General features: G+C 42.7%; 9 protein-coding genes across 12 annotated transcripts; 5 read left to right on the forward strand and 4 right to left on the reverse strand.

The window, feature by feature from the left end:
• Positions 1 to 823: 823 nt before the first annotated feature.
• On the reverse strand, positions 824 to 4,139 carry LOC104826296 (josephin-like protein). Its single transcript, XM_010558918.1, is given in 4 exon segments — positions 824 to 1,574; positions 2,602 to 2,623; positions 2,767 to 3,204; positions 3,386 to 4,139. Coding segments are annotated over 4 exon segments (1,116 nt in total). The 5' UTR covers positions 3,470 to 4,139; the 3' UTR covers positions 824 to 1,002.
• Positions 4,140 to 4,244: 105 nt separating this feature from the next.
• On the reverse strand, positions 4,245 to 5,791 carry LOC104826295 (leucine-rich repeat extensin-like protein 1). The gene has a single exon (XM_010558916.2). The coding sequence runs from the start codon at positions 5,696 to 5,698 to the stop codon at positions 4,619 to 4,621; it is 1,080 nt and encodes a 359-aa protein (XP_010557218.1). The 5' UTR covers positions 5,699 to 5,791; the 3' UTR covers positions 4,245 to 4,618.
• A 156-nt stretch (positions 5,792 to 5,947) lies between these two features.
• LOC104826298 (50S ribosomal protein L4, chloroplastic) lies at positions 5,948 to 7,364 on the forward strand. Its single transcript, XM_010558923.2, has 2 exons — positions 5,948 to 6,846; positions 7,229 to 7,364. Exons 1-2 carry the CDS (start codon positions 6,012 to 6,014, stop codon positions 7,264 to 7,266), a joined length of 873 nt encoding a protein of 290 aa, XP_010557225.1. The 5' UTR covers positions 5,948 to 6,011; the 3' UTR covers positions 7,267 to 7,364.
• A 135-nt stretch (positions 7,365 to 7,499) lies between these two features.
• LOC104826297 (dentin sialophosphoprotein-like) lies at positions 7,500 to 12,161 on the forward strand. 3 transcript variants are annotated; one of them, XM_010558920.1, is made up of 7 exons: positions 7,500 to 7,753; positions 7,960 to 9,147; positions 9,498 to 10,288; positions 10,367 to 10,789; positions 10,903 to 11,184; positions 11,255 to 11,608; positions 11,707 to 12,161. In XM_010558920.1, exons 2-7 carry the CDS (start codon positions 7,983 to 7,985, stop codon positions 11,734 to 11,736), a joined length of 3,045 nt encoding a protein of 1,014 aa, XP_010557222.1. In that variant the 5' UTR covers positions 7,500 to 7,753; positions 7,960 to 7,982; the 3' UTR covers positions 11,737 to 12,161. The 3 variants fall into 3 exon arrangements, with proteins under 3 accessions (XP_010557222.1, XP_010557223.1, XP_010557224.1); XM_010558921.1 differs by having other exon boundaries at positions 7,500 to 7,588; XM_010558922.1 differs by having other exon boundaries at positions 7,500 to 9,147; positions 10,367 to 10,753.
• A 99-nt stretch (positions 12,162 to 12,260) lies between these two features.
• On the reverse strand, positions 12,261 to 15,124 carry LOC104826299 (zinc finger CCCH domain-containing protein 4-like). The gene is made up of 4 exons (XM_010558924.2): positions 14,982 to 15,124; positions 14,219 to 14,488; positions 13,760 to 13,983; positions 12,261 to 13,347 (listed from the first exon to the last, which is right to left on the reverse strand). Exons 1-4 carry the CDS (start codon positions 15,084 to 15,086, stop codon positions 12,465 to 12,467), a joined length of 1,482 nt encoding a protein of 493 aa, XP_010557226.1. The 5' UTR covers positions 15,087 to 15,124; the 3' UTR covers positions 12,261 to 12,464.
• A 507-nt stretch (positions 15,125 to 15,631) lies between these two features.
• LOC104826301 (proliferating cell nuclear antigen 2-like) lies at positions 15,632 to 17,337 on the forward strand. Its single transcript, XM_010558927.2, has 4 exons — positions 15,632 to 16,105; positions 16,542 to 16,694; positions 16,786 to 16,883; positions 16,976 to 17,337. The coding sequence occupies exons 1-4, from the start codon at positions 15,787 to 15,789 to the stop codon at positions 17,198 to 17,200; spliced, it is 795 nt and encodes a 264-aa protein (XP_010557229.1). The 5' UTR covers positions 15,632 to 15,786; the 3' UTR covers positions 17,201 to 17,337.
• Positions 17,288 to 20,916, reverse strand: LOC104826300 (cytosolic enolase 3). Its single transcript, XM_010558925.2, has 13 exons — positions 20,578 to 20,916; positions 20,258 to 20,412; positions 19,832 to 20,006; positions 19,601 to 19,672; positions 19,375 to 19,491; positions 19,107 to 19,187; positions 18,944 to 19,020; positions 18,677 to 18,780; positions 18,358 to 18,456; positions 18,177 to 18,262; positions 17,929 to 18,015; positions 17,644 to 17,841; positions 17,288 to 17,559 (listed from the first exon to the last, which is right to left on the reverse strand). The coding sequence occupies exons 1-13, from the start codon at positions 20,680 to 20,682 to the stop codon at positions 17,488 to 17,490; spliced, it is 1,428 nt and encodes a 475-aa protein (XP_010557227.1). The 5' UTR covers positions 20,683 to 20,916; the 3' UTR covers positions 17,288 to 17,487.
• Positions 20,917 to 22,299: 1,383 nt separating this feature from the next.
• Positions 22,300 to 24,270, forward strand: LOC104826302 (tubulin beta-2 chain-like). The gene is made up of 3 exons (XM_010558928.2): positions 22,300 to 22,784; positions 22,999 to 23,268; positions 23,440 to 24,270. Exons 1-3 carry the CDS (start codon positions 22,391 to 22,393, stop codon positions 24,120 to 24,122), a joined length of 1,347 nt encoding a protein of 448 aa, XP_010557230.1. The 5' UTR covers positions 22,300 to 22,390; the 3' UTR covers positions 24,123 to 24,270.
• Positions 24,271 to 24,819: 549 nt separating this feature from the next.
• LOC104826303 (17.6 kDa class I heat shock protein 2-like) lies at positions 24,820 to 25,711 on the forward strand. Of its 2 annotated transcripts, XM_010558930.1 has the most exons (2): positions 24,820 to 24,902; positions 25,038 to 25,711. In XM_010558930.1, exons 1-2 carry the CDS (start codon positions 24,889 to 24,891, stop codon positions 25,465 to 25,467), a joined length of 444 nt encoding a protein of 147 aa, XP_010557232.1. In that variant the 5' UTR covers positions 24,820 to 24,888; the 3' UTR covers positions 25,468 to 25,711. The 2 variants fall into 2 exon arrangements, with proteins under 2 accessions (XP_010557232.1, XP_010557231.1); XM_010558929.1 differs by having other exon boundaries at positions 24,827 to 25,711.
• Positions 25,712 to 25,899: the final 188 nt, after the last annotated feature.

Genomic DNA, 25,899 nt, shown 5'->3' on the forward strand with positions numbered 1-25,899 from the left:
GTGTGTTTTTCAAGTGCACGGGTTCAACAGTGACTTCGGTGCCTTGTTCCCCAAGAAATGATTCGACCTTGGAATTCCTATCTTATCATACAAATATGTAAGGTGGGGATCGCATTATATGCTTAATTCTGGATACGTAAGATATTTGGTCCGAATTCAGATTTTAATATGGTTATAAATTTATATTAACTTGTCCAATAAGAAATGTGCTATATATGATCCTCGATGAGTTCCATTGAATACCACCATTAGTGGAACTATTCAGTGGACACACTAATAAATGATGGAGGCTTTAATAGACCGTAAATAGATTTAATAATAAGATTACATTAAAAAAAAGATCAATTAGCTTATACATATATGTATGTATATAATGCCTTTTCTTTAGTTGACAAAAAGGAAATATATATCAAAATTAGATAAAATAGGCTTTCAAGTAAAGTGCCACAGAATAAGTTATTATGTCCATTCACTCAAAGTGCTAAGCTAATACATAGGCTTTGGGGATTTATGGATAATGATGATGGCATCTTTTTACACATTTAGAAAGAAGAAAGAAGCTTACTTTGGGTGGTATCTATATTTTCAACGTTATAGATGTTCATACGGTGAATGTTCAGGCCCTGAACCTTATACTCAAGTGTATGCTTGAATTTATTATATGTTCATGTCGGCCAAATTTTTTACAAGGACCATGCATTTATGCCCTTGGAAAAAACAGTAAATAACATCCAGCCTTTTGTAGCATCTACGAGTAGAGTTGGGCCATCAGACACATGCAAGTGTCTTCCCTAGAATTTGGCTTTGGATTGAGTAACCACACTTAAAAAAAAGAGTTGAACACATCACTTACGAAGTCCAGCGACCGGATCACCGTACGGCCAAATCGGATTTTACAGATCTATGGAAAAAGAAGATACATACATACATACATACATACATGGATCCATGGCCAGAAGCCATTGGTAGGAAATGAACATCCAAAACAAGGGTCATTGCAGATTAAGAAGGGCGGCCCGTGGTAGAGTTCGATCTCGTGAAGGAGGAAGAGGAGTTGATGAACTGAATGCAGTCTTCAATGGCCTCTGACCGATGAGTGTCGTTGACTATGGGGATGACTGACGGCTGAGATCTCCCGGAAGAAGAGACCTTCAATGGCGGCGGCGGAGGAGGATGATGTCTCTTCTTCCTCATCACCACCAAGAGCAATCCCTTTGCAAATTTACAGCCGAGATGCTTAATCAGTCTCCTGGCCGTGACTTCTGATTTCCTCGGCAGCCTCAACCCGCAGCTCGTTGTGCATCCCGGGTTCTTCCCGTAAGCTCCTTTAATGGAGGTTCGCTTACCAGTGGCAGAGGCAGAGGCATCTCTCTGAACCGGTCTGGTGTTTGGGTTGGACCGTTTTGTCCCTGTAGCAGACATATCAGAGAGTGAGAGTGAGGGTTAGATGCTTTCGGGAAGGAACTCGAGGGGGGAAATGAGGGATTTAAAGGGATTGATGTGGAAAAACAGTTGGCTAATGGTTCAGGAAAACTGAAAAAGGCCATGATTAAATGTATTTGATGAAATCATTACTCTTAAGTCATGATTAAACACTTGAGACATAAACAGGTATAAAGTGTAGGTTCATACTTCTTTATCACCCTACATGTGAAAAGAATTGCATTAACTAATACATAGAGATAATTAAAACGTATCTAGCGGCCGAAATATACAAAAGGGAGCTAAGCCCACGAAATAAAAAGAGCGACTTTGTTTGGGGTTTTCCTAATCTCCATTAGAGAGGAAGGGGTCCATAGAGGGGGAATAAAATACTTCATTTTCAAGAGAAGGAAAAAGGGTTCTTTATGAAGCAACCTTTCGGTATTGTCCTTCTTTGAAGATCACCCATGTGTGCGCGTAAATGAAAATCCGAACAATTTCTTTTGACTCCTGGGGAGGTTGAGATAACTTACCTTTAGAAGTTGCAGAGAGATACCTTCCTTTCATCTGAGGCTATGAATGGAAATAAAAGGGAGAAAAAATAACAAGGAAAAAAAGAAATGTAAGTCAATGGTGGGCACAAGAATATGAAAAAGCAAATAAGAACCAGCCAATGTCAGGACATACATGGAACATCATACTATGCTGAGTGATTTCACTGCTGAAGAACATTCCATCTAGATGAGAACAAGAATCCATGCATGATATATAAAAAATATATATTCAAATCGGTGATTAGACGCTAATGCGGGTGTGATTGACATATAACAATGCAATAATGGAAAAGCAAATGAAATGAGATGTAACCACAAGTCTGTATTCTGCCCAATTGCCAATACATGCAAGCAAACAAGGAACAGAAGCGCACACAAGAGAGTGATTCATCTGCGTTTCAGAATCTGTGAGTCATCAATCACAGGAAACAACTTCCTTGGAAGGAAGAAGAAAGACATTTTCTGTCTGTAGATTAGCAGAGCATGCTCAAGTGGTCAGACACCCCAATCCAAATCATAGAGGCCCCCATGAATTCTTACTCTGAATGTGAAGATAGTTCCAGTATCATGAAGTTACAGAGCAGACAGAATCTACAAGTGGAAGAACACACACATGGAGAACAACATTCACTGGATTTTTCAGGCAACTGGCCAGTGCTGCTTTGCAATTACAAGAGACATTACAAGACAGATATTCAACGCGGTATTCACTCTTGACGGCTGATGATTCACAGTATCAAGAAAAATGAGGAAAAAAACTCACTTTTTTCCCCCTTTATGCATCTTTAACTAGCAAAATCTCTGCTCCAACATCGAGATTATGAGCCAAGAATCCCAAAACTTCATCTTTATCTGTGAATGGTTGTGGCGAAGTGAGGTCACTATCCAAGTTATACCAGACTCCATCAATCTTTCTCACCACAACCCAATGCCTGCTTCTCCAAAGCCCCCCATATCGCCTAACGGCCACATTCAACACAATACCCATTAGAGTTTCTTCATCGAGGTCGATTGAAGAAGCGCCATTACGTTTATCATGCCAAACGACACTCTTGCCTTTCTCTTCAAGTGCTGAAATCAGAACGTTTATGTCGTAGTTCCCAGTCAACGTGTTGTAGTGAGGCTTGAAGAGCAAAGACAGAGGTGTCCACGCTCCTTTGTCTGGATCATCATCCACGAGCTTCTCCCCGATGGCGTCCAAGCCTTCCCGCGTGAACGCGTTCTTGTCCTGAGTCAAACGGAAACCATCCCTTCGTCATAATCCAGTAATAGAAAAACCCAAGACGGATAGCGACATCGTCGCTGTAATTGAATCGGAGAAAATCAGAGAGATTGACTATTCATTCACAGGGTTCACCGATCAAAGTATGCGAAAACGAAAATTGACGCTGACCCCGACAAGGGTTCACCTGGAATAGACTGTTGAGTGAGTGCAAGAGGCAAAACTGCAATCTTTGCCGCTCGTGATAGATCTGTGATTCATTGTTAGCCATCTTCAAGTGACTCTTGTGGAATTCCAACTCGATGTCAGATTTCGTCGAGAGAAATCGGCGGAAGTGACGCTTCCGGAATCAACTGAAACGGTGTGTTCTGTTCGTTCTCGATGCAACACGTTTCGTCTCCGTCGTCGCAAACAAACGACACGGTGATTTCTTGAGGAAGAAGACGCCACGCTGCCTTAGTACAGCACCGTGTGCCGTTTTATCGTTTTAAGGGTAACACTCGTGGCGTTTGGTTTTGTAGGCGAAAAAATCTCGTCGCCCAGATCTTCCCGAAGGTAACATCGTGCCGTTTTACTTTTCCCGTGAGGGAGGCTCCATGCCAAGTGATGGTGAAAGTTATCATGGGGAGCAAAGACAGACTTAGAACGCTCTCTCGCAAAGAAAGTTACCAATGCGTCAAACTGCAGAAAGGCTATTCACCGGCCGACACATGAAGAAGAGTTCAATCTTTCCAAGTTGCAAGTCATCCAACCAAAACTTGTGACCAGTGATCCGAACATAAGCCCAACTTCTTCAGCGGGGGAACGCGTCGAACACAACATATTACACATGCCAGTGTAAGAGAACATCGCCTTGTACCTAGTTCTGTCCTCAAAATAACCTCTTTGGCCATGGGCCATTCGTTTTCAACTGTGAGATGTACAACACAAATGAATTGAACCACATCCAATTTGAGCTGCATTCTAATTACACCATCTTAATATCTAGCCTGCCCAAGGAAGAGGATAAAACCACCATTCTCTCAAACGGATTCCGGACTAAAACATTAGCAAATAGACAATCCTTAGATACCATAAGCCTCCCATACAACATCTGGTACATGAGCATTTGGAATTTATACACAGCATAAGTCGAAACGTAGCGAGAAAAACAAAATAAAGGTGAAGAAGCGGAGCGACGTTCAAAGGCAAGAAAGTTCTGACCTTTCTACATCTCCTTCTTCAGGCACCAATTGAAATCTAAAAGCGAGAAGGAATCAGCCAACACCAGAGACATGAGCTGAAGAAATTCAACAACTTTCACAGTCCCATCAACCATTAGTAGGAAAGTAATATATAAACAGCAGCAGCAATGGTAATTCGATAAAACCAAAGCCTTATCAACACTACTCCCTCATGAAATCCAACAACTTTCATCCTCTTAACAGTCACGGCGATAATCCCCGCCATAGCTGTAGCTCCCCCTCGTCCCGAACTCACTTTCAGACCTATCTGCAGGACCTCTCTCTTCGTCTAGGTTCAACCCACCCATCGTCTTCTGCAACTGCCTCTGATCATAAGGAGAGTAATCCACAGGCGCCGATGGCCCACTCGGCACACCGTAATTGTTAGACAGTCGCGAACCCACAGGAGGAGGCTGAGGCATGTAATCGTTCACCGGCAAGGAGCCCACAGGAGCCGAAGGCCCACTCGGCGGCGGAACGTAGTTGGACAACCGAGGAGCCACAGGAGGAGGAGGCAACGGCTTGTGATCGTTCGATGAGAAGGTGATTGAATCGACGGGGGCGGATGGGCCACTTGGCAAGCTGTAATTGGACGACCGGTCGTACATCGGACGCGATGGAGGCGGCGGATGAGGATAGTAAAACCCGGTGTAGTAATGATCGGAGTAAGGGTAAGGAGAAGGAGAAGGAGAAAATTCCCTGTAATCGCGCGGCGGCGGAGGAGGCGGCACAGCGATCTGAGGGGCAGAGGAGTAATAATAGCTACCTTGAGGGGCTGAATAGTAATCTTGCGGCTGCGACAGAGGACGCCTCGGCGGCGGAGGCGGCTGCGGTTGCGGCGGAGGAGGAAGAGGGGACGGCTGCCGCTCCTTGATCGCGAGCTTCAGGCGAATCTTCCCCTGCGGCCGACCGGACGGCCGGACAAGCTCGAGCGCTTGGACCGAATCAGGGAGAATCGCCGGGTCCGAATCGACCAGGTGAGCCAGCGGAAACCTAACCGATCCAACGAGGGTTTTGGCCAGATCCGACGACTTAGAATGGAAAATCTCGACGGTGACAACAGATTCGTGGACCGGACGAGTCAGGGGAAGAGTGATCCGCTCGTTCCACACGGGTTTGGTGGAGCCCGAGTCATCAGAGCGAGTTGAGAGACGGTGGTCGGGATCGAGGTACAGGACAACGAAGGGTTTGAGGTCTCCTTCGCGCCAATTGACGTTCTTCAGGTGCTTGGCGGAGACTACGGTGATGACCAGGTCGAACGGCTCCGACGAAGTCATGTTACGCTGCGAGGGGGCTTGTGCGGCGGCGCTTCGCGGCGGTCGTTGGTGCGCTCGTGTCTTGATCTGTGGGTTGTTCAGAGTCTGCAATTGGCACGTTACTTTTTATATTATAACAACCTTCTGACAGAGATAGAGGTTTACGGCTCTTGACTCGCTTTATTCATTCCGCGGATGGAATAGAGATAACATTGTGACCAAACAGGGCCTGATCATTCAATGGATAATTGGGTAGGCACATCGGCACATCGCCCGTGGATAACCCTCTCACTCTCTCCTTCTTCGGCTCTTTTGCTGCTTTGGTTGGGCAACAATGGCTCCCTCGGTGATGGCGCCAAATTCTCTCTCCTTCTCATCTTCTCTCTTCTTCTCCCCAACGAACCAAATCCCTAAAACTCACATTTCCGTCGCTAAATTCGGCTACGTCAGAGTGTCGAAACCGCTCACCGTCGTATCCCAGCTCGCGACCCTCCCGATCCTCTCCTTCGAGGGTGAAAAGATCGGGGAGACGTACCTCAACCTCAAAACAGCGCCGGAGGAGACCGCGCGTGCTGTCGTGCACCGCGCCATTGTTACGGACCTGCAGAACAAGCGGCGAGGGACGGCTTCGACTTTGACGCGCGGTGAAGTTCGCGGTGGTGGGATAAAACCCTATGCGCAGAAGAAAACGGGTCGTGCGAGGCGTGGATCCCAGAGGACTCCGTTGCGACCTGGCGGAGGTGTGGTGTTTGGACCGAAGCCGAGGGACTGGTCTATCAAAATCAACAGGAAGGAGAAGCAACTCGCGATCTCGACGGCGATATCGAGCGCGGCGGCGACGGAGGGCGCGATAGTGGTGGAGGAGTTCGGGGAGAGGTTCGAGAAGCCGAAGACGAAGGACTTCATCGCGGCGATGAAGAGGTGGGGGTTGGATCCGAAGCAGAAGGCGATGTTCCTGATGACAGATGTAGTAGAGAACGTGGAGAAATCGGGTCGCAACATCGGGACGCTGCGGATGCTGACGCCGAGGACGCTGAATCTGTTCGACGTTTTGAATTCGGACAAGTTGGTGCTGACTCCGGCGGCTGTGGAGTACCTGAACGCGCGGTACGGTGTGGATTCGGTGGAGAACGACGACGATGAAGAGGTTGAAGAAGACGAAGCTGAAGGTTAGTGTTCTAATCCAAGTATCCTCAGAATCGTTGAGAAGACGAAGTTCTGAATCTATCACTCCTCTTGTACCAACCCTTAGAACAATAGAATTGGGCATTTCCTTCATTTCTTGATGCCGTCTGCCATTTTTTGCCAGTGTTCACAACTAATTGTGAATCCTCATATGCATTATACAAAAAGCCTTGTGATTTACGTTGTTGAGGAATAAAGTTGAAATCTTTGTTGGTTCAGTAAACGATTTGGGTGATTTCTATAATTGAATCCGTTCGATCAGTCACAGCGCCAATTGGCATTACCTTAAAGTAGAACACTTTCATGTCGCATCCCCAAAGCTTAGGCCATGGAGAAGTCTGAAAATTTGTGTGTTATGTTGTGTAGGTGCCGAGGAAGAGGAGAGTAGTGGGGATGCAGAATGAGAAACCACTTCCACCCTTTTGCTGTGTATTGATTCGTGGGGTTGTATCCAATTCTTTTTCGGTAATACGATGAATGTGCATTGTTTGTTTCCGTGTAAGTATAGCTCTCTGCAGGTGTCGTGTTGATTCACTGAGATTTCCCTTGCAGAAGAAATTGGTCTGAAAGAGTGAGATCTCACTGAGAGATTCACGTCCTGTAAAGGCCGATGTTAAAAAGTCGAGAACCAAATGCAAAAAACCTAAGGATTTTACGGGGTTGTTTTGCGAACAATGAAAAATATTGGGGGTCAAAGTGTAAGGATCGAAGAACCTTCAGAAACATGTAAGCAACTAACCTTCTCGCACCCGTTTTCTATTTTGTCTTGTCCGCGTGATGATCCATCCATCCCCTCCCCAACTGAAAAAAGAGAACAAGAGACCAAAAAAGGAAATTTCTAATTGTGAAAGAAAAACCATCCAGAGATTTTGACTGGTTTTCGTTTCAAAGGTAAGCTTGACCTCTCTTATCGATGCCCCGTGCTTCTTCTTCTTCAATTTATCTTCTGAATTTGTTGACTCGTTAGTTACAATATTTTCTTTGAAAGTTTCTTTCATCGTTTCAACCAGTTTGGCTTCTCTAGGAAAGTCCAAACTGTCTGGATTACGCTTCGGTTTCCTTTTGTTTCCATGCTTAATGATTCTTCTGAGTTTCAGGGGTTGCCTCTGTAAGTTGAAACATGGAAATTGATGCTAAGGTGGTCGGCGTTTCTGTCTGGAAAATTGTCAGATTTTCCACGAAAACCACATGCAGATACGTTAGAAAATACCCAGTTGTTTCTGGTGTTTCCACTTTTCTCTTCCTCTTGTATGTGTTTCTTCCTGCTGTTTTCCATTTCCTGCTCTGTTCTTCTCCATTGATCGCCTTTGCCGCATTTTATCTCCGAAATCATCTGATTTTGGATCCTCCGAAGATCCGTGATTCCTCAAAGGAAAAGAAAACAGACAAAGGGTCGTCATCGCCTGTCCAAAAGGGATCTGTTTCGGGTGATGGTAGGAACCTGAAGGCTTATTTGAAGCCTCAACGAAGTGTTCGACGGAATGTCAGAAGGAAAGTGGAGGAGGTAGGAAAAGGTTGGGACTCGTTGCACGGTAGCGAGGACGAGACCGACCGGGTCATTCTAACAACTCTCTTCGGGGAATTACCCAGCCCGACCGCTCCAGATTTCGAGAGATTCAAAAAAGATAAGACGCTACGTGATTCAGAAGAAAGCTTGTTTAACCATGTTGTTGACAGTTCTTCTTCTTCTTCTTCAAAGACAGAAAACGTCGTGTTGGATTCATCTGAGAAGGAAATGGAGAGTTCATCATCATCGGAGGAAGAAGAAGAATCTCATGAGGAGACAAATAAAGCGGTTGCCTGGACATCAGATGATCAGAAGAACTTGATGGATCTCGGGACATCTGAGATCGAACGTAACAAGAGGCTGGAGAATTTGATTGCAAGAAGGCGGGCGAGGAGATTGTTCTTGTTGGCAGCAGAGAGAAGCCTAAGGGGCATGAGGATTCCTCAAATCTGTGTTGAAAGGAACTATTTTGACCTTGATAAGGAATATTTCAACATTGATGATGAACTGCAGATTCCAGGTTCTGCACCTTCTGTGTTATTACCGACAAGAAACCCATTTGATCTTCCGTATGATCCACAAGAAGAGAAACCGAACTTGTCGGGTGACAGTTTTCTCCAAGAGTTTGAAGCGGTTAACCAAAAGGATATGTTCTTCTGCCGCCATGAGAGCTTCTGTCGTGGAGTATTTCCATCAGAAAATCAACATGGCTCCAAATTGGAACCATGGAGAAAGGCCATTGATGGACACAGATTCTACAAGTTTAGGCCACCACAAGGTACTTTCTTACCCCTCATTGTTTTCTTTTTCCTTCTTATGTGTCTGCATATTTGCTTGAGGATGCTATCTTCTTGCTTCAGCTGTTCGATTGAAATGAGCAACGAATTTCACTGTTAAATACTTGAACGGGATTCGTATTAATGTGAATGATATGTACGATGAATGGGTTAAATATTTGTAAATAATAAAATATAGATCAATTAATGTGTGTAGCCACTACTATAAAATATGATGTGAAAATCATAAATATACAAAGACATGTTGGAACTTGAAATATGATTATGTCAAGTAAGGATATAATTGTGTGTGACTGTGTATGGATGTCCTTTTGCTTTGTGGTGTTTGCAGATGGAGGTAACAACGATGGTCTGGTTGAGCAGCAACAGTCATTAACTAAAGAAAGTGATCTTACTACAACAGAAGGAAATAACATAGAGTCAGGTTCTGGACATACAAGTGAGGTTCAGACAGGAACAGGTTCTATCAGAAATGATGATTATGATAGTGGTCATATTGGAAATTCTGCAAGCCAAACCAACAGTAAAACTTTCTGCAAAAGAAATGGTGATCATATTGGGAATGCTCTCATGGGTTTAGTGCCTAGAAACAACGTTTCGAGCTCATTAGGAGCTGAAAGGCAAAGGTACATGGAGCATTTTGGTTACAGCACACGCACAAGTCATATGGTGACACATTCTGTGGATTCTGATCTTCAAGTTGAGGTTTCTGAGATTGGATCACCTCCAACAACTGTTGATGAGATTGATTACTCTGATGATGATAAATCCCCGTTTCTTTGTGAATCAGAAGTTGGACGGGAAATGGGATCGTGTGGTGAGGATACATCTGCAAACTCTGAACCGTTGCCTGTGGAGAAAGTTGATCCAGATTTTACAAAGTTGACTTTATCGTTTTCTCCAGAAAACAATGTGACCGAAAATTTTAAGGGTCCATCCGATGTTTCAGATGCAAATGGTAGATCTCTGGAAGATGACAGACCAAAACCCAGAGAATTCCAGAGCCAAAGTACTTCTGATAGATCAAATGTTACACCATTGGAGATTTCAGACAGAGAATCACAGATTGTGGAAGAGCCTATGGCTGCTTATCCTGATGAAGTTGTTTCAAATGAAATAGATGTTAGTTCACGTTCTAATTCCATTGGTCTCACAGAACATTATTAATATGACTGTAATCAGTGGCAATTTGTTTTACAGGAATCGCTTAATCCTTCTGATAATCTGGCGGATGAGATAAAGATAAGTTATGATTCTGATGAAGCCAATCCATCTGAGAAGGCTGACCAAGAATCTCAAGGACAAGATGAGAACAATGAAGAAGATCGACCAGCTCTAGAAATGCAAGAAGTTCTGTTAACTGAAGCTTCAGATGTTGAAAATGGCAATTCAGATGAATCTGCACCATCTCCAAGATCAGTGTTACCAGATGTGTCATCTCTAGACCGGGCTTATTCGCTACGTTCTGAAGATTTGGAAAATCTATCGGTTGGTCATTCGCGAACTGTAAATGCAGCTCCAGAATCACTGCAGAATCAATCAGCTGGTGGAAGAAACACTGAAGAACCAGAGAGCAGTTTCAATTTGGTAAGGCAAATTACATTTTCTGAGGGGAAGCAAGAGGTAGGCAAAAATCCTTGCAAACAATCTAGGCCTCTCCATATGATACTGAAGCTTTTCCAATTTTTTAAAACTAAAGGTTGCAATCTTTATTTAACACTGCATGCAAAATTCAGGATTCTGCAGTGAAAAGTTCTGAAGAATCTGAAGTAGCCACTGGCATGGATGATATGGAAAAGTTATGTCATGACAAACCAGAGTCTGCTGAGAGTAGAGAAGAACCGAATACAGTGAAGCATGAGAACTTCGACCCCTCTGAGCAAAGAATGGCCAGAGATGAAACTGAAACTATTAGAGACGCCCAAGAAGAATCTAAAACTGAACAAGATCTCCAATTTTTTGTCGATTCAACAGCTAAAGAACTCAAAAACAATCAATCAACAGTTATTGAAGAAAGGGTAAACTCTGTTTCCTTGCACGACCTCTATATTCAAGATTGATGTTACAAAATGTGTTACTGTGGACCAGATTGATGCATTGAATCCTGAGGATGAGGAACACACGTTGGAGGATCGATCTCAGTCTGGAAAAGCAGATGATCCAAAGGTTATGGAGAAATTGTACAAAGACCCATCAAACTATAATAAGAGTGGTGAGGATCAGGTTCAGTTCCAGACAAAGGGAATCATAGAAGCAGAGGAATCAAAGCCGGAGAAGCATAAGAACATGATATACCTCTCTAAGCAGGTAATTGCAGGGGATGAATCTGAAACTGTTGGAGACGTCCATGAAGAGTCTAAAACTGCAGAAGAGGATGGTAGTTCAGTTGATCTCTCTGTCGAAGAACTACAAAATGATCAAATGGTTCAAATGGAAGAAAGGGTAAGATCGAATTGAGCATGGCTTTTCCTTGTGTGCTTTTATGTTTTCTTTTGAGGGACAAGAAAGAGGTTCTTATTAGCTTTCACTCTCTGTTACAGGGAAGACAAACCATTAGAACCTTTTCCTGAATTCTCCAGACCTGATACAGACAAAAAACCAGAATCTCTCAAAATGAGCAACAGCGAGAACTAGAATGATCTTCGTTTCTCCGATTAGAAGCCAATGTGGCTGAAGAAGATGGATTATTAGATGTGAATCACAGTCAAGAGCTGAGAATCAAAAGCTGTAGGAAGAAAATGAAATCTTTGTAAAGATCAGAACTTTGATCTCTAGACATTTGTTTGCTTTGGTTTTCGGATGTGTTTTTTTGTATAAAATTGTTAGGCAAGCAACCATTTACATTTGGTTGCAGGTTCAAGGCAAACCTGTTTGAACCTGCATAGAGGGTAAGAAACCGCTTGGTCCAAATTTTTAATCCTCATCTCCTGATTGTTTAATCTTTGTCTGAAATTCTTACGGACATTGGAAATAAAGAATGCAAAGCAGATTTCTAGTTGTAGGTTACATTTCATTTTTTCAAACTTTGAATTTGAAATTTTCCATAGCACTAACTCCATTTTCTATGAACAAAAACCAATTCAGTTCGGACAACTAATCCCAAATCCGTTCCATCCACACTTCACCTTACCGTCCACGATGAGACAGCTTGGTATTTGGTATGAAAAAAAACATACGCTGGAAACAAGAGATAAAGGAACAACAGAGAGAATTCAGACTACAAAGCCGTCGTGTCAGGCCACCGGTAAATCCAGAGAGTATATTAGCTGAGAAAACAGTTTGAAGATCAATAAAACCTTTATTGCGACGAACCAGACCCCGTAGCCTCTTGTTGGATGGATCCTGAAGCTGAACCAGAACCAGATGACAAGGACAGTGCAGGTGCAGAGTCCGGCTGTGGCTGAGCAGAGGCTGAGCTTTGGGGTGGTGTAGGCCTTAGCCCGGGGCCAGGCTGCAGAGGGTATGGCTGAGCACCCGGTGGTGGACCATGGTGCGCCATCGGAGATGGGTGATGATGGTAAGGTGGGTACTGCTGGAAAGGCGGTGGTATATATCCGTAAGGTGGTGGAGGGTAAGGGTGATGCATGTAATGCCCATGTGGCGGCTGTGGCATCAGGTGTGAAGATGAAGCTCCTCTGTTCTCACTGGTGCTTGAACTTCCATCTTGAGACGGGATAAGTGCTCCCATTCTCTGCGGGTCCATAGACGGGTAATAGGGTCTATCTTGATGAGGTGGTGGAGGATGCATATAATATTGCATCGGTGGGGGTTGATTTTGCTGCTGCGATATAACAGCTCGGGGTAGCATTCCGGTGTGAGCCACAGCGGCCTGTTGTTTAGCTTGGTCTGATCCGTCTGGTTCACTTTTGGGAACTTGAGGCCTACCCCATGTCACTTTTAGCCTTTGACCATTGACGACCAGCTTGTTGCAGAGCTCTTCAGCAGCCTTCTCTGCTCCTTCTCGGGTTGTGTATGTGACGAAAGCACATGCTTTTTCGGGTAAGATTCTGATTGATTCGATCTCTCCATAGGCATAGAATTGGTCTCTTATGTCTTGCTCAAGGATTCTTGAGTTAAGTCCTCCGATATAGAGCGTTTTGATGCTTTCATCCTCCGGGGTTTCCAAGGTGCCCATCTCACCAGCCTTGTTCAGTAACTTCAGCGCCACCGGATCATTCACTCTGCCAACATGTAGAAGATGAGAATAGATTCACCATGGCTATTTAACATATATAGATGCAGAGAACTGATAAACTGGCTAATGGAGGAAAAGCAACCCAGAAAGACATCAACTTTAGACAAGCTATATGAGAACTGAAGCAGCACAGCTTGAACTGAGAGTTAAAAATGATACTTCAGATATGAATGTGGTTTCAAAATATTGAAATGAACTAAATTATTGGTCAAGGAGAAAGAAATAAGAATAAAGGGAGTGAGATAAGCGACAGATAGCTTTCATCAAAGCCGGCCCTTGTCATGCAGAGATGCAACTTAGTTTTGGTTAACTAATTTATTTTGCGGGAAACTCCAAAACTTGAGAGAGGGAGAGATCCCACATGACCGCAAACAGAAAACTAAGTATGAGTTGCTTACCCATAGTAACGATCTTTTATGTTCTGCTGAGATAACTCCCCTGTTTCAGGCATCTCATGCCGGTATGGACACTCAGAACCTCTTGTGCATTCACCCCTAATGTAGAAACTACAAATATGCGCTCGGTTTCTTTTGTAATAAGGTGTTGTTCTTTGGAGCTTCAGAATAGTATCATTTGGTCGAATCTTCCCATATGAAGATTCATAATCAAGTCCAGCTCTAGTCTGCATAAGAAAACAAAATCACTTCAACTAGCTATAACTGAGTTACATGGGAATTGGGAAATCTTAATTTCCCAAAGTAAATGGTCTTTTATGATACAATACAACATAAGGTATCCCAAATCTCAAAACCAATTGGTGCTGAAAATGCAACAATCTCAATAAGCTTAAAAGCATTCACAGCTAAGAACTTTCACGATAAATAATAATAGAAAAAAAAACATGAACAAAGCTATACCTTACGGTCATGCTCTTCAGCAAAGTACTCCTTGTTCACATCACTTTTCGGGATAGAATCATGAGAACTAATGTTGAGTGCTGTGTCTCGAACCTGAACTGGCAGACCATACTCAAGATCCAGAAGACAAACTTGGCATACATTTTTTAGCTTGCAACAAGTTTGGCAAACCTCCGTTTTCTTGTATCTCGCATCCCGGCCAGGGCGCCACCTAAAAACCGTGAATGGCCGGGTGCATATCTTGCACTCCTTATCATAATCTGCCCGGGTCTATAACCAAACAGTAGAACATCAGTCAACCAAACTGGAACTCCCACCAATTCATTAAGCACAATACCAGACCTAAAGAACGTGACTAAGCTCCCTGTCCTACTAAGCGTCTAAGCGATTCATAGGAAATAAATTACTGTTTCCAGAATTATTGGAATCTTCAAAAATCTGCACACAGAGGGGACGAGAACCCACTGCCGACATCGATTCGAACTATATACTTAGAAGAGTTCTGCTATTCATCAAAATTTCTGGGCTCAAATTTCCAATCCTCTAAACCCTAAATTCAAAATCATTACAGCTCCATGAAACGAAAACTAAGAGCCTAGGTTTCCAGCACAAAATTGGGGAAAAGAAGTTCCAAATGAAGATCCCCGACTCAGTAAAACAGATTTCCGACACGATAACAGAACCAAACAAAAAAGAAGAAAATGAAGACAACTGAGCCGAAGCGTCTTAGGTTGTTCGAGAGATCGAATCGAAGTACAATTACCATTCGCACGTAAGGATTGTCTCCGAGACAAGACTCGCAGATAATTGGGAAATCGGAGCGTTCCCATCCATCGGCCTCGTGATCTCTCAAGATTCTGTGCGCCATCGCTATATCCTACGATATGAAACCTCTTCGTTATACTGATTATGGAGCAAACCCTTTAAGCCAGCGCCAGCGGGGTGTGTGTTTGACTTTTAGTTGTTGGTCAAAAGGCCTGTCATTAGCCATTAATGGGCCTCTACCCAAAGATCTTTGTAGCCCATAATCAAATAAAACTTAATACTACGGGCTATAATACTCAGGCCCAAAATTTAATCAGTCCAATCATAACTATCAATGTCAATATAACCGAACCAAACCAAGTAAAAAAAAATTGTATTGGTTTCAATTATTTTATTGAGAAAATGTAGATTATAGTTCCAAATTTGATTTCTAGCTTCCATTTTACTCCTGAATCAATTAAAAAAATTATATGAATCTCAAGTTTTATTATAAAATATCTTAAATGTTGTATAAAATAAACCGAACCGAATCAAGAATAAATCATAAAGAATCCACCATTTGGAACAAGGAGTGGGTGGCGTACCGAGAAAGTGACAGGGGTGCACGCACGCAGGTGACGGGCGGGAACCAAAGGTCCTACTCCTACATCCCGCCAGTGAAAACACGATTATAAAATCAATTCCCGCTCCAAACGGTCCAATAAATTCCCAATTTTCTCTCAGAATTCCCGGAGAACCTTAACCCTAACTTCCGATTACAGAACAACTCGAAATCTAATCCACCAAAATTCTGTGGTGAAAACATGTTGGAACTTAGGTTGGTTCAGGGCTCTCTGTTAAAGAAGGTTCTAGAGGCGATCAAGGATCTGGTGAACGACGCGAACTTCGACTGTTCGAGCACTGGGTTCTCGCTCCAGGCCATGGACTCGAGCCATGTGGCTCTGGTTTCTCTACTGCTGAGATCCGAAGGGTTCGAGCACTACAGGTGCGACAGGAACATCTCCATGGGGATGAACCTCGGAAACATGTCTAAGATGCTCAAATGTGCCGGAAATGATGACATCATCACCATCAAAGCCGATGACGGAAGCGACACCGTCACGTTCATGTTCGAGAGCCCTAGTAAGTTCTCCCCTATTTCCCTTGATCGATCCCATCTGTTAATCAATCATCATAAAGTTTAGGGTTTTAATGCGTTGATGAGGAGAATGCTTGATAACGGGACACGTTGGCCGGAGCTATAAGTCACCTGATCCTGTTAAATAACGGGCTTGTCAAAAGGGGTCATATCTAGTTTGGACGGTGAGAAAATAGTGGGAAATGAGAAGTGGATCCATGCTCAAGTATGATTCAGTTGTCGCTTAGTCGCATACATAGTTCAAAAGAGTAAATGAATTACTTGTTTTGGTAAGAGAGAGGGGCAAGGGAACATACGCTTGACTTATGTTCAGAAGACCATGTTCACTTTCTTGTGCGCTCGAGACAAGATAAAGCTAAGTTTTCAATTTGGGTTTATGTTGCACACTAATGTGAGCTTTTTGTGATGGTTGGTTTAAAGCTCAAGACAAGATTGCTGATTTTGAGATGAAGCTGATGGATATAGACAGTGAGCATCTCGGAATACCAGATGCAGAGTATCATGCCATTGTGAAAATGCCCTCGTCCGAGTTTGGGCGGATATGCAGAGATCTCAGCAGCATCGGGGACACGGGTACCACTTCTTTTTACGACAAGAAATTGAATTGTTTTTGTTTTGTTCCGGAGCTTTTCTGACAGTTCTGGCATTTGATGTTTGGTTGTAGTTGTGATCTCTGTGACTAAAGAAGGGGTGAAGTTTTCCACCAAGGGTGATATTGGGGCAGCTAACATTGTACTCAGACAGAACACAACCGTTGACAAGGTGTGTATGTGGTCTGAACACAAACTAATTTACCCAGAGAGTAAATTTGAATCCATTGTAGCGTAATCCTTTTTGCCCAATGATTTATGCAGCCGGAGGATGAAATTGCAATAGAGATGAACGAGCCAGTGTCACTGTCATTTGCGCTGAGGTACATGAACTCGTTCACAAAGGCAACTCCATTGTCGGGGATAGTGACGATCAGCTTGTCATCAGAGCTGCCAGTGGTGGTGGAGTATAAGATAGCCGAGATGGGCTACATTCGTTTCTACTTGGCTCCCAAGATCGAAGAAGAAGAGGAAGAGACTAAACCCTAAGCCTTAACAGCCACAGGCATGGCGAGGGTGATGATAGTAGAGTTGTTCTTGTTGTTTCCATTCTATGCCTGTAGTGTCCCCGCGGTGTTAAACAACATGCTAAATTTAGATCTGAAGCAGAGGTTTTCTGTCTGAAATTCCTTTCTTTCAAACAAAAGAACATACTTTGTTAAACAAAGCACAAACTATAACACATCAAAAGCCGTGATGAAATCTGTTGGTAAGAAATTTCAGGCTCAGAAAGATGGGAGGTGAAAAGAAGGGTACAAAAAAAAAGGAAGAGATGATCACAGAGATTGCTTCCAGTCTTCTCCTACATACACAGCTTGGTCCCCAAGCTCTTCTTCTATCCGGAGCAACTGCAAAGGTGGATTTTTCGCTTTTAGCCTAAGCCCGTAGAGACCAAAAAAAAAACTTGTAAGGGAGTTGAAAATGATGAAAACCTGGTTATACTTGATGACGCGTTCTCCTCTGGCAGGAGCACCAGCTTTAAACAAACCGGTGGCCAGACCCACGGACAAGTCTGATATGAAAGTATCCTCTGTTTCTCCACATCTATTGGATGTCACCACGCCCCAGTGGGCGTCCCTCGCCAGTTTCACAACTTCAATGGCCTCTGTCACCGTCCCAATCTGATTAACCTGAACCACCACAATTCATGACATCCCATTAGCACTGGCAACCATAATCCATATGATGATAAGTTGATAACCATTCAAGTCAGATACCTTGAGAAGAAGGGCATTACAAGCAGACTCCTGTATTGCTCGCTCAATGCGTTTTGGATTTGACATCAATAAGTCATCCCCTACCACCTGCATAAGTATAAAATAGAGATTTTACATGAGATGGAATTGAAGATCCAAACAGAAACTCAGATCTGAGCCGTCAAAGATCGGTAAAACATTTTATCACAAGGATATCCAATTTTAAGATCAACTTCCATTTGATTTTTAATGGAAAAGACAGAATGGACCTGACATAACCCAAGACCGGAAAAGTACTTTGTGTGTTCCCAATCCTCCCTGTCAAAGGGGTCTTCTATGGATATGATTGGATACTCTATTCATATTGAAAACAAAAGAAAATAAGGCTTTATAAGATGTTTGGATATATCAAATGGGAAGAAAACAATAATGCCGGGGACACAGCCATACCGGCACAAAGTTCTTTGTACATGTCAATCATATCATCCCCAGACTTGAAATTTTGCCCAGATTTGTTTGGAGATTTGAAATCAAGATCATACTTGGTACCTGAAGTAAGGAGATCCATTCACTCAGTAAAGGCATAAGCATGAAAATGATTAGTACAGTGAAGAACTTCACCAAGACACACATGAAGATTGAGGAGGCTATTTATGGAGTTGACATCCTTTCAGGTCAACAATCCAATTGTCGAACAACAAACCCAAGACTAGAAAAAAAGCACCAGCATGAATGATGAAACCAATTTAACGTGGAGAAAAATCGTTACCTATACAGAGGTTAGTGGCTGCAACATCAATTGCTATTTTTATCTTTTCGTTGTATCCTGTTCTGTTGATAGCTTCCTTTACAAGATCCAATCCTTCTTTGAGGCTGCATGAAGAGAGGATTGTAAGAACAAAGGCACCAGGCGATGGCATTACGACATGGTTCGTTCTCTTGAGATTGAATGTGGTGGACATATAGACATAAAGTTCCCTATTGGTAATCTACCGATGCAAGAAGATTAGGCATGATAAGAGGGAAATACATGTACCTAGAGATATTTGGAGCAAGGCCACCATCTTCACCAACATTACATTCCAAAGCACCATACTTTTCAGTAATGACAGCCTGGGATTAACAGCAATATGTACATTGACGTGAGTGTTATGGATATAAAAACAACTTGTAGATGCAATTATTTTTTGTAAAATCACCTTCAAGTGATGATATGTTTCTGATCCCATTTGCAGTGCCTCCTCAAATCTACCTGCTCCAACTGGGACAATCATGATTTCCTGATAAAATTTGTTGAAAGAACTAAATAAGTAGATCAAAGATATGTACGTGAGGAAATTCTAGAACCAAAATAAATCTAGAGCAATGAAAAACCGGGTAAAAGGAGCAAGAAAGGTAGAACAGAGAGGTTGACTACCTTAAAAGAGTTCTCATCAATTCCCAAGACAAATGTCAAAATATGCATACCTGGATAGCCAGATTATTTACGGCATGTTTCCCGCCACTCAAAACGGTGAAAGCAGGTACAGGTAGTGCCAGGCTTGTTCTGCCTGAAAGATCGGCAATGTGTTTGTACAGAGGGACCTGATAAACAATTTCATCAGGGTCTCTTAACAAGAAAACCAAAGCTAGTAGCAAGACAACAAAATCACAAGCAATATGATAAAAGTAAAAGTTGTAAAGAAATTTATGCCTCCTTCTCAGCAGCTCCAGCCTTGCATGCAGCAACGGACACAGCTAAGATAGCATTTGCTCCAAGTTCGCCCTGCAAGACGATTTAAAGCAATAAGTTGAGATGGAAATATTAATAAAGTGCACGACATTGATAGGTTGATGTTATTTTAGCACAATCAGCGAACTATTACTAAGCATTCCAACATTCCCACATATCAAGAAGGGGCAACAGATTACTCTAACCACTTACCTTCTTTTCAGTTTTGTCCAGATCAATCATAGCTTGATCAATTTGGGACTGAAGTTTTGGGTCCATGCCAATCAATGCTTCAGAAATCTTCTCGTTGATGTTCTTAACAGCTTTCATTACACTGTTTCCGAGGTACATCCCTTTGTCCCCATCACGCAATTCAACAGCTTCATACCTGGATTAAGCGGACCAAAAACTCCTCTTATCAGCTTAAAATGCAGGTATACTATTTCACTCCGAAACACGGCTAGATCGTGCATTAACCTTATTCAAAAGATTTCTCAGGCAATGCCATCACAAACAAAGAACAGAAGGAACTTCATGTGCAAGTCTAAGCTCTTTGCACCTCCTTTTACAAAAATCAAATAGGTTCCCGAAACCATTCTCGCAACAAACAATAGAATAGGAATTCTGAAAAATTCTCACGTTCCAGAAGAATCACCGCTTGGAACAGAAGCACGAAAGACGCCTTTGTTTGTGTGCAGATCTACTTCAACTGTTGGAATTCCTCGGCTGTCGAGGATCTGTCGCGCTTTGATCTTCGTTATCATCGACGGGACAGCTTTTCTCATATGATTAGACTGCAATTTCCAAGTAAAAAACGAAGATTACAAGACAACAAACATAAATAACTTCGTCCAAAACTTGAAAGCAACAAAATTGGAGGCTGATGCCACCAAAACCGAGATCAGGAGTTTCAGTTCTTCCTCATTTCCTGGAGGACCAAACAGGGAAAGGAAACTCACGATAAAGAGAACGGGATCGGAAGTTTTGGCCCTAACGGCGGCATTGACGGCATCCTCAATCTTGCGAGAGAGCATATGCTTGTCTAGGTACTCTTGCACAGACATCTTCTTCTCGATCGGCGTTTCACTCCGTCTTCCTTTAGCTCGGATTTGTTCTTCGTCCTGGTCTTCGAATCTGGTATTGCTCGGGAAGAGCTTGAATCTGGCGTTCCTTTTCCGATCACCTGAATCTTCTGGTCCGCCTCCTCTTAGGGACCGTCGTCCCACTCTTAGACAAGCATTGCGTGCCGTTTTAAGGTTTTCCGAGAGAACAACGCCCCGTTTCTTAGCCTTATAATGGAAGAGATTCTTGGTATATTTTCCATCTTATAACCCTTATAATAGAAGAATGTCTTCAATCAAATACGGTCTCTTATTAAGGGTTCGACTGGTTGTACCGCAGCGGTTGCAATTGCGAGTGGCAACGTTTTCAAAATATTTGATAGCGATTATAAATGATTAGTATTGACTAGTTGAGAAGTTGTTGTTAGTAGCGATTGCGGGTAGACGCAGTTAGAAGTGAATGGTTCATTACGGTTGCGGTTGCGTTTTGATATAAATTGTCAAAAGAAATATTATTTAAAAATAATTTTTTATAATAGTTTTAATTAAATTTTTCGTATCATTTTATTTACTAAATTTATAATAATTAAATAATAAATTTAAAAAAAAATATTATCAATTTAATTTATTTTCAAGTAAAAAAATAATTTTATTATAAAAATTATTAAAAATAATCATTATTAAACCTAAAAATTATACTATTGTATTTTTTTTATTAAAATATAATACTAAAAAATAATATCAAATCATAACACTAAACAAAATCATCACCAATATATATATTAATGTTTTATATAATTTCTAATAAAAATATTTTAGTTTTTTTGTCAAAACGCCGGAAACCGCTACCAAAACGCAAGTTGGAAGCTGCGATTAGAAAACACAAGTTTGGTTGCGGTTGCGGTTGGTTGCAGTTCAACCAGTCAGTTTTTCAATCGCCCGCAACCGCCAGAAATCGCAACCACTCCGTTTGCGGGTGGCGGCGGTGCAACCAGTCGGCCCCTAAATGGCCAATGAAAGTAACTCGTGGTCAAAAATCAGTTTCGGGGTATGATCAATATCCAAATCACATCAACAATCGTGGTTTAAATCCCATCTGACTTCTCACCTTATACAATCATTCATATCTTATATTATAATCTGAGAGTATTTTTAACTTTCGAGATGATATGCAAATTCAATATGAGAAATATATTATTTTAAAACGCGTGTATTGAGGAGGAAGGATGTTTAATTAAACACTAAAGTTAAATTCCGGCAAAAAGCTTGGGTGCCCCTATCTGGGCCGGGTAGCTTGTATTTGGGCCCCCAAATTAGATAAATGTCACGTGATCTCGCCAGCATGGCGGGCCTCACAGCACGTGCGATGCCGTTTTAACAACTGTTTCTGCCCTGTGGTTGAATCCAGCTGTAATAACCGAAAAAAAAAACCCGCAAGCAACAGATTTCAAAATTCAAAAACTTGAATTTTTCAAGACGGGCCATTTTTAAAATTTGCCACCTAGGTTGACGTGGCACTCTCTGCGCCCTTGATTTGTTATATTCCCATTTAGGATTACCATATCTTAGCCGTTGAAACCGACTTCCCCTATAAATTAACCCCTTCCTTCTCTCTCCTATGTTCCACGTTCTCAAATCACTCCCCCTCCCCCGCTCCTTCAATCTCCGCTTTGCTCTCAATCCATTCCTAGGGTTTTCCCTGTGAGTAAAGATGCGTGAGATTCTTCACATCCAGGGAGGACAATGCGGCAACCAGATCGGTGCCAAGTTCTGGGAAGTGGTTTGCGCCGAGCACGGCATTGATCCAACGGGTCGCTACCATGGCGATTCGGATCTACAGCTCGAGAGGATCAACGTCTATTACAACGAGGCGAGTTGCGGGCGGATTGTCCCACGTGCCGTTCTCATGGATTTGGAGCCTGGAACCATGGACAGTGTTAGATCTGGTCCCTACGGGCAGATTTTCCGTCCCGATAACTTCGTCTTCGGTCAGTCCGGCGCTGGAAATAACTGGGCCAAAGGACACTACACCGAGGGTGCTGAGCTCATCGATTCGGTCCTTGATGTTGTCCGTAAAGAGGCCGAAAACTGTGATTGCCTTCAAGGTAATGTTTCTCTCTTATCCTGTAACGCCTTTGTTGTTTTGATTTGAAGCAGCCTGTGTGGATTTCTTCTCTTATTTAGCTACGTTGGGAAACTGTTAGTGTTCGGTTTTCGATATTGGTATCTTGGGCGAGGATTGTGTAGTGCTTTCTAGGATTCTGTGTATAGGACATACGGGTTCTAGGATTTCTAATTCAAATTTTGTCGGAGTTGCAGGGTTTCAGGTTTGCCATTCCTTGGGAGGAGGAACTGGTTCTGGTATGGGGACTCTGTTGATCTCAAAGATCAGGGAAGAGTACCCCGACCGCATGATGTTGACCTTCTCTGTCTTCCCGTCCCCTAAAGTGTCCGACACTGTAGTGGAACCGTACAACGCTACGTTGTCTGTTCACCAACTCGTTGAAAACGCAGATGAATGCATGGTCCTTGATAACGAGGCCTTGTATGACATTTGCTTCCGTACCCTCAAGCTTACCACTCCTAGTTGTAAGCATTCTTTTCTCCTTTCATTCATTATTGTACATATTACATAATGCTATTCTATCTGTGATATTGTGTAATGTATGTGAAATTCGAGTTGTCCTTGATAATGAGACCTTGTATGGCATCTGCATTGGCTCACTTGTGAAATTCGCTATGGTATAATGATATATGCAGTTGGTGATCTCAACCACTTGATCTCTGCAACCATGTCTGGTGTCACATGCTGCCTTAGGTTTCCTGGTCAGCTAAACTCTGATCTCCGCAAACTAGCTGTGAACCTTATCCCCTTCCCCCGCCTTCACTTCTTCATGGTGGGTTTTGCCCCTCTCACCTCCCAAGGCTCTCAGCAGTACCGTGCTCTCACGGTCCCAGAACTCACCCAGCAAATGTGGGATGCCAAGAACATGATGTGTGCAGCTGACCCACGGCACGGGCGATACCTCACCGCCTCAGCTATGTTCCGTGGTAAGATGAGCACTAAAGAAGTAGACGAACAGATGCTTAACGTACAGAACAAGAACTCATCCTACTTTGTGGAATGGATACCGAACAATGTGAAGTCGACGGTATGTGACATTCCCCCAACTGGGTTGAAGATGGCTTCAACATTCATAGGAAACTCAACGTCAATCCAAGAGATGTTCAGGCGGGTAAGCGAGCAATTCACGGCCATGTTCAGGAGGAAGGCGTTCTTGCATTGGTACACAGGGGAAGGCATGGACGAGATGGAGTTCACAGAGGCGGAGAGCAACATGAACGATCTGGTGTCTGAGTATCAGCAATACCAAGATGCCACGGCCGACGAGGAAGGAGAATACGAAGACGAGGAGGGTGAATATGAGCAAGAGGGTTACTAAGAGAGAAATGTAAACGGAACAGGAAAAAAAAAAGACTGTTAATAATTTCGTTATGTTTGTTAGCTTTGACATATTCATGATTTTTCACTCCCATTCAAACACGCAAGACACATGAGTCTAGTGATGACTTTGTGTTTATATTTTTTTATGGTCATGCATAAGTCTAATTCTAAATTTTAAAATTTGTAATTATTAAATGGATGTTTTTATTTACTTTAATATTAACGTTATAGCTATTCATTAAACAGTTTTGAATTTCTCCTCCTTTCGCACCATAATTACAGAGACCAAAAAACCCTCGAATGATGAAAAACTTGCGGGAAAATATACATATACGCATAGAGAAGAGAGTGCGGTCTCCGAGTGTTGCATGGAAGCAGTTCACTTTCAGTATTATATTCCTACGGACTGGTTCAAAGGAAATTGATGGACAGCGGTGAGAATCGTACGGTCAAAAATCCACGAAATCCTACGTTAGAGACCGTCCGATCAGACCAGCTTGTTTTATCGGATGGTGGAATCGAGCTTGCCGATAATGACAAGTTAAAAAAAAGGCAGTTATTGGCGTATGGTTCTCTAAACGCTTATATTGGGTTTAATAAGCCCATTGGGCCGTGAAGCCCGCGTAGAATACCCGAAATGCCCCTAGAGTGTTCTGGATTTACCTTTTTTTTCTCTTTTTTTTTTTAGGGTTTCTAGATTTTTCAGTTCCAAATTCCAATGGAGAAGCTCTGGAATTCTCTTTCGCAACCTATAAGTACATGACATGCTCCGATCCTCGTAAGTCAGGAAAAATCATTTGAATTCTCAATCTCTAAAGCGCGATTTTCTCAGCAACCAAACAACAAATCACTTCCGAGTTAACCCTCGAATCGCTTTGAAAATGTCGCTGATTCCGAGCTTCTTCGGCAACAGGAGCAGCATCTTCGACCCCTTCTCTCTCGATGCGTGGGATCCCTTCAAGGATTCTCCTCTCCCGTCGCCATCATTTTCCCGAGAAAACACAGCGATCGTGAGCGCGCGCGTGGACTGGAGGGAGACGCCGGAGGCGCACGTGTTCAAAGCTGACCTACCAGGGATGAAGAAGGAAGAGGTGAAGGTGGAGATCGAAGACGACAGCGTGCTGAAGATCAGCGGAGAGAGGCACGTGGAGAAGGAGGACAAGAACGACACGTGGCATCGCGTGGAGAGGTCGAGCGGGAAATTCTCCAGGAGATTCAGGTTGCCGGAGAACATCAAGATGGACGAGGTTAGGGCTTCAATGGAGAATGGTGTGCTGACTGTGACGGTCCCTAAGGTTGAGACCAAGAAGCCTGACGTCAAAAGCATCGAAATCTCGGGCTGAACACGTAATTTGAATCCCTGATTCCTGGATCGAGTCTGTGTTTGAATGGGTGTGGTGCTTCTGATTCTTGTTCATGTTCTGATCTGATATCTGTGTCTGTGTCTGTGTCTGCACTGCATCTACGTAAATTCCTGGTTCTGCAACTCATGTCCTGTTTTTATGTTCCGTCGTTATCTTATATAAATGGTCGAGTTCGAATGTATCTTTTACCCTTTTGGAAATTTGGCTTGCAGTATGCGATCAACTGTTTATTAAAAGAAATGACGAAATGTTATTTTTTTTGGGAAAAATAGCTTAAAATTTCTGAATTTGGTGTTTGAATTTGCATTTTAAAATATAATAATTTCTGAATTTATATTTTTTAACATAATAATTTCTAAATTTATATTTTTGAATATAATAATTTCTAAATTTTTTTGACCAATTATATTA

This window comes from Tarenaya hassleriana, unplaced genomic scaffold (genome assembly GCF_000463585.1).
Source record: "Tarenaya hassleriana unplaced genomic scaffold, ASM46358v1 Cleome5, whole genome shotgun sequence".
Classification (NCBI taxonomy): domain Eukaryota; kingdom Viridiplantae; phylum Streptophyta; class Magnoliopsida; order Brassicales; family Cleomaceae; genus Tarenaya; species Tarenaya hassleriana.